Source organism: Anopheles cruzii, unplaced genomic scaffold (genome assembly GCF_943734635.1).
Source record: "Anopheles cruzii unplaced genomic scaffold, idAnoCruzAS_RS32_06 scaffold01581_ctg1, whole genome shotgun sequence".
In the NCBI taxonomy this organism is placed as follows: Eukaryota; Metazoa; Arthropoda; class Insecta; order Diptera; family Culicidae; genus Anopheles; species Anopheles cruzii.
This window is the reverse complement of record NW_026455166.1, coordinates 1-4,829: the sequence shown is the minus strand read 5'-3', so window position 1 is coordinate 4,829 and position 4,829 is coordinate 1. Positions and strand designations below refer to the sequence as shown.

Below are 4,829 nucleotides of genomic sequence, written 5' to 3'. Positions count from 1 at the left end.
ACGATTGACTTTCCGGTGCTGCGGACCTTGCAGATTACGTCCCAAAACTGTCGCTTCGCTCCCGGATCCATGCCGGTTGTCGGTTCGTCCAGATACACCACCGCCGGGTTGCCCATCAGAGCCAGAGCAGTGCTGAGCTTCCGCTTGTTGCCCCCACTGTACGCTTTGGTCCGTTTGTCCAGGTGCTTCGCAAAGTTCAGTTCCTCCGCAAGAATGTAAGAAACGTTCTTGATCTCGGTGCTGCGTACTCCTCGCAGGAGCGCAAAGATGCGCAACGTTTCGCGACCCGTAAGATCCTCGAGCAGTGCATCGAACTGCGGACAGTAACCGATCTGCTGGTGCACTCGGTTCATGTCGGTGCGCAGATTGACACCCCGAACCCAGCCGTCACCGGACGATATTGATTCGTCACCGGTCATCATCTTGAAAGTGGTCGTCTTACCGGCTCCGTTAATTCCTAGCAGCCCGAAACATTCCGAATGATGAATGCCAATCGACAGTTTGTTCACGGCCTGGAAATCGCCGTAGTACTTGGTCATGTCACGCAGTAACAGGTTGTGCGCATCGATTTCCGCCTTGCTGAGATTCGCGATACGACGCTTCTCCTCCAGCACGTCTGAGTCAACGTCCATACTAGTCGTCGGCTCCAAAGGAGTCTTCTCAGATTGCTTTCTGAAGGTGTTCCTACTGAACAGTCGCTGCACAACTCCATACTCTACCCCGAAGAGTAGCGCAATGCAAATGCAACCGATCAGCAGACAGAAGAGCAGGTTGCGTATGATGCCGAACTTACCGAAGGAAAATAAACTCACATCACAGCAGTGGCCATCGAAGGCACACAGTTGCTCTTCACTGCACTGTCCCAATATCTGCTCGCAGGTCCGGGTGCAAAACGAGATCGTGCTGGACGCCTGGTTAAGATTGTTGAGCCCGTGGCAGAGCACAAAGTTGGGAAACAACATAAACACCCATTCGAGCGCTTCGGCCACGTCGTGTAGATCGATTCCGTCAACCTTCAGAATGTTCACAGCCGCAAACAAGATGACCCCGGAAAACATGTTCACGAACATCATATTCACGGACCCGCTGGCCGATACGTTGAAGACGAACGAAAACAGATACGTCACCGGAAGGGAAGCAAACCCAAAGAACAGCAACAGCAGGAAAGCTCGGCCGAGCTCCGTGAATGTGGACCAACCTTCCTCCTGGAAGATGGCCACCGCCGCGATGTACACCAAACAATTCACCACAAACAGCACGTAGTCCCAGAAGAATGCCAGGCACCAGAACAGCGTCACGTTGGTACCACTAACAAACTGAAGCAGCTTCGCACGAGACGTGCGCTCCTTGATGTAGAACATGATATATAGGGCCATTACGAAAGCCATCGCAAAACCGGTGTTGAAGGCCAACTGGAAGCCCGTATTTAGACCGGTATTGAGCTTTATCAACTGCGTCTCCAGTCGATAGGGTAATGGTTTGTTCACCACATTGATCTGACACTGAGGGCAATCGGATTGCAAAACGGCATTGTAGATCAGACTAAGCGCAAGGGGAGCTGTATGGAATGCCTTATTGTTGAACCATCCAATATACGGAGCCCCACTGGTAATGGTGGCCCCAACGAAGTACTGCGTGTTGACCGTCGCAATGTCTTCGATGGACTGTGGAAATAAAGCGATCGTAGTTATTGTCGCGTGATCGCAGCAACCTACAACAATCAAACTATTCTTACCTTTCGCACTATATACTCGGTCATGTCCTCTTGGATGTTGACCAAACCACCATGTGTCTCAAACATCCTCTGGAAGGCCGCAACCCGGTCGGTCTCTCCACTTGAATGCTGCAGCACGGTAATGGATCTCTCGTAAGAGCTTATCTCGATTTCCAACGAGGGTAGATCAACGCCAGACGATATACTTCTGGTGATGATGAACGTCATGGCGACGAAGAAAATTGGAATCAAAAACATCATAGCAAGCTGCTTCCAGGCGCGGATGGTCGAGAAATATTTTTTCAAAACCTGAGCCCAGATCTGGTTCTTGTACAAGTCCATCCCGGTCAACAGATGCATTTTATCCAGCACATCTGAAAGTAGAAGCAGTCAGAAAATTGAAGGCCAGCAAAATACCAAAACCAAGTCCAAGAACTTACATTCTTGATTGTTTGTCTCCACCACCGTTCCGTTGGTATGGTTTGCTGTCTCATCGAAGCTATCACTGCCGGCTCTGGAAGAAAATGGATTCATAACCTAACCGTTCATCGCAAAGCATCTTTTGTTTCGGTACTCACTTCAAGAATACTTCCTCGATGGTGGTGAGTGATATGCCGTAGCTCGTAATGCCGCAGGCTGCCATGTCCTGCTCGATATCCTCCAGCAACCGTTGGAACACGTCAATGTAGTCCTCCTTCAGGATAAACGACAGCTCCGATCCGATATCTGTGTCGACGGTAACGTCAGGGATGTGTCTTCGCAGGATGTTCAATAGCCGTTGCTTGTCACAACGCATCGAATCCTTCACACAAATCAACCGGTACCCAACGCCGAACGTTTTCTTGAGGAAGAAGGGCGATCCGACGGCCTTCAGCTTTCCTTCGGACATAATCGCAATCCGATCGCCGAGCACGTCGGCTTCGTCCATAAAGTGCGTCGACAGGAGCATCGTTCGGTTTTGCTTCTCACGTTGCAGCAAATTCCACAGTGCACGGCGAGCCGATGGATCCATCCCGGAGGTCGGTTCGTCAAGCAGCACCACCTTAGAACCACCGCAAAGCGCCATGCCGACGGCCAGCTTACGCTTCATGCCTCCGGACAGGGTATGTGATTGCGCTCTCCGTTTGTCGGTCAGTTCGAGTAGGTTCAGGTACCGATCGATCTCTTCCGGTACCGCACTCTTTGCCACACCCTTCAGGCGGGAGAAGAATTTCAAATGCTCTTCAACGGTCATCTCGTGGAACAGTACGTTATGCTGTGGGCAAAGACCTAACGAGGACCGGACACCTTCCATGTCCGTGCGAATGTCATAGCCATTGATAAAGGCTGTTCCGGAAGTGGGCGAGTACACGCCGGCCAACATGGACATCGTCGTAGTCTTGCCAGCCCCGTTGTGCCCGAGCAGCACCGAGATCTGGTTCTCGTACATTCGCAAGTTCAACCCTTCCACCGCAGCCTTATTGCCCTTGTAAACTTTGCGCAATTGCATGATCTCCACACCGGCGATACCGACCGGATCTTGTTCCATGTAGCCTGAAGCGTTGGCCCCATCCGTTCCGTACGAATGGATAAATGTGTCACGCGACGGTATGCGTTTTCGCACCCAAAAGTCCCGCGTGAACGGGAAATAGAACGGTTTGGCCACACCGAACTCTCCGGGCATCACCTGCTCGACGTACAGTGCAATAAGCATGTAGATGGCAGCGTCGACCAGTAGCATGATGAGTACAAGCCCGACACTGAACCCATCATCGATCGTGGCAGATTCGAACAGGGTCGACCACCGAAGTCCAACGGCCGTCGCTTCCAAACGGACCGTCAGGAACATTGCCAAAGACATACCAGAGTTCGACAGGATGGACATCCCGATCTTCGCTCCTGTGCCCATTTCGTCATAGTTTTGCTGGGTTACATTGAACGGGAGCTGTGATATAAACCACAGCAGTCCCGCGAGTCCTGCAGCCGTGTTTGCCTTGCTGAAGAACACACTGATCATGAAGGCGAAACAGATCGTCGCGATACTGTATACGAAGAAGAAAACCCAAATCAGCGTCCAGCTGGAGTTCTCGAAGATGGCCGTACCGGTAATGGGTACCTGTGGGTTGAGAAGATCACGGATCATTAGACAAGCACATGCAAGCCACTATGGAGTCTGGAGATACTTACGCAAAGTAGAAGCGTAATCAGAGACGAGGCGATCGTGAGCAAAATGAGACACCTCACGAACCACGCCGACCAGTGAAGCCAGTTCGAGAGACCCATCACCTTCATCGCTTCCTTCAGCTGTGTTTCTTTCTCGATCGTTATTAATCTGACCGTGTTGACGAAAGTGTACAGAAACGATATGGCAATGACGATCGGCAACACCAGCTGCAGTGCATCAAGGATCGCATCGTCGTAGTACGGCGGATAGGAATACCGCTGAATTTGAACCGCAGGCAGCGACACTCCAGCGGTGCGACGCGCTATAACGGCTCGCGAAATAGCACCCTGAACGGCCAGGAATGCTTCTTTGTAGTAACTAGGCGATCCTCCGTCGTTATCGTCGGGATTCCGGAGCCGAGGCGAAAATGGCACCACCAGCAGGTTCGTCTGCCAATTCGAGAACTGAGACTCATCGTGTCGCAACTCGCCCGGAAAACGGAGCGCGAATGTTAAACTGTCCGGCAGCCCATCGGCGACGGTTAGACTGGCCAAACGGTCGTCAAACTCCACACCGCCCAGGTATGACGACTCGACCAAGAATGATTCCATTTCCTGTGCGTTCCTAAACGGGGCGTAGTTCAGTGGCGCGCGTGGATCATTTGCGTTCAGGGACTGCACCGCGTCCCGTACGATCTGCTCCAACACATCGTTCTGAGGCGAATAGGCTAACGTGAAGGTGATCGGCTTATCACTCGATAAGTCACTGAACGACGGTAGTCGGTCTGTCTCCAGCGGACTAAACACTGTGTTTTTGTTGACATGCTCCGGATCCACGAGTCCCCGAACGAGCAGCAATATCGCGCAGCACAGTGCAGGAATGAGTATTTCGAACAGCGTCTGGATGTAGTGTCGCTTCTGTAGGATCCAGTTCTTCCACAGGAGCAGCACGAACTTGTCCCAGTTGCTAGTC

The 4,829-nt window shown here is 52.0% G+C and overlaps 1 protein-coding gene across 1 annotated transcript; it reads right to left on the bottom strand.

Annotated features, from left to right (window-relative positions):
* Positions 1-8: 8 nt before the first annotated feature.
* LOC128276559 (phospholipid-transporting ATPase ABCA3-like) lies at positions 9-4,825 on the bottom strand (the record flags this gene model as incomplete). Its single annotated transcript, XM_053015016.1, has 5 exons — positions 9-1,664; positions 1,736-2,088; positions 2,155-2,228; positions 2,293-3,809; positions 3,881-4,825. Coding segments are annotated over 5 exons (4,545 nt in total), but the record flags the coding sequence as incomplete, so codon positions are not given.
* Positions 4,826-4,829: the final 4 nt, after the last annotated feature.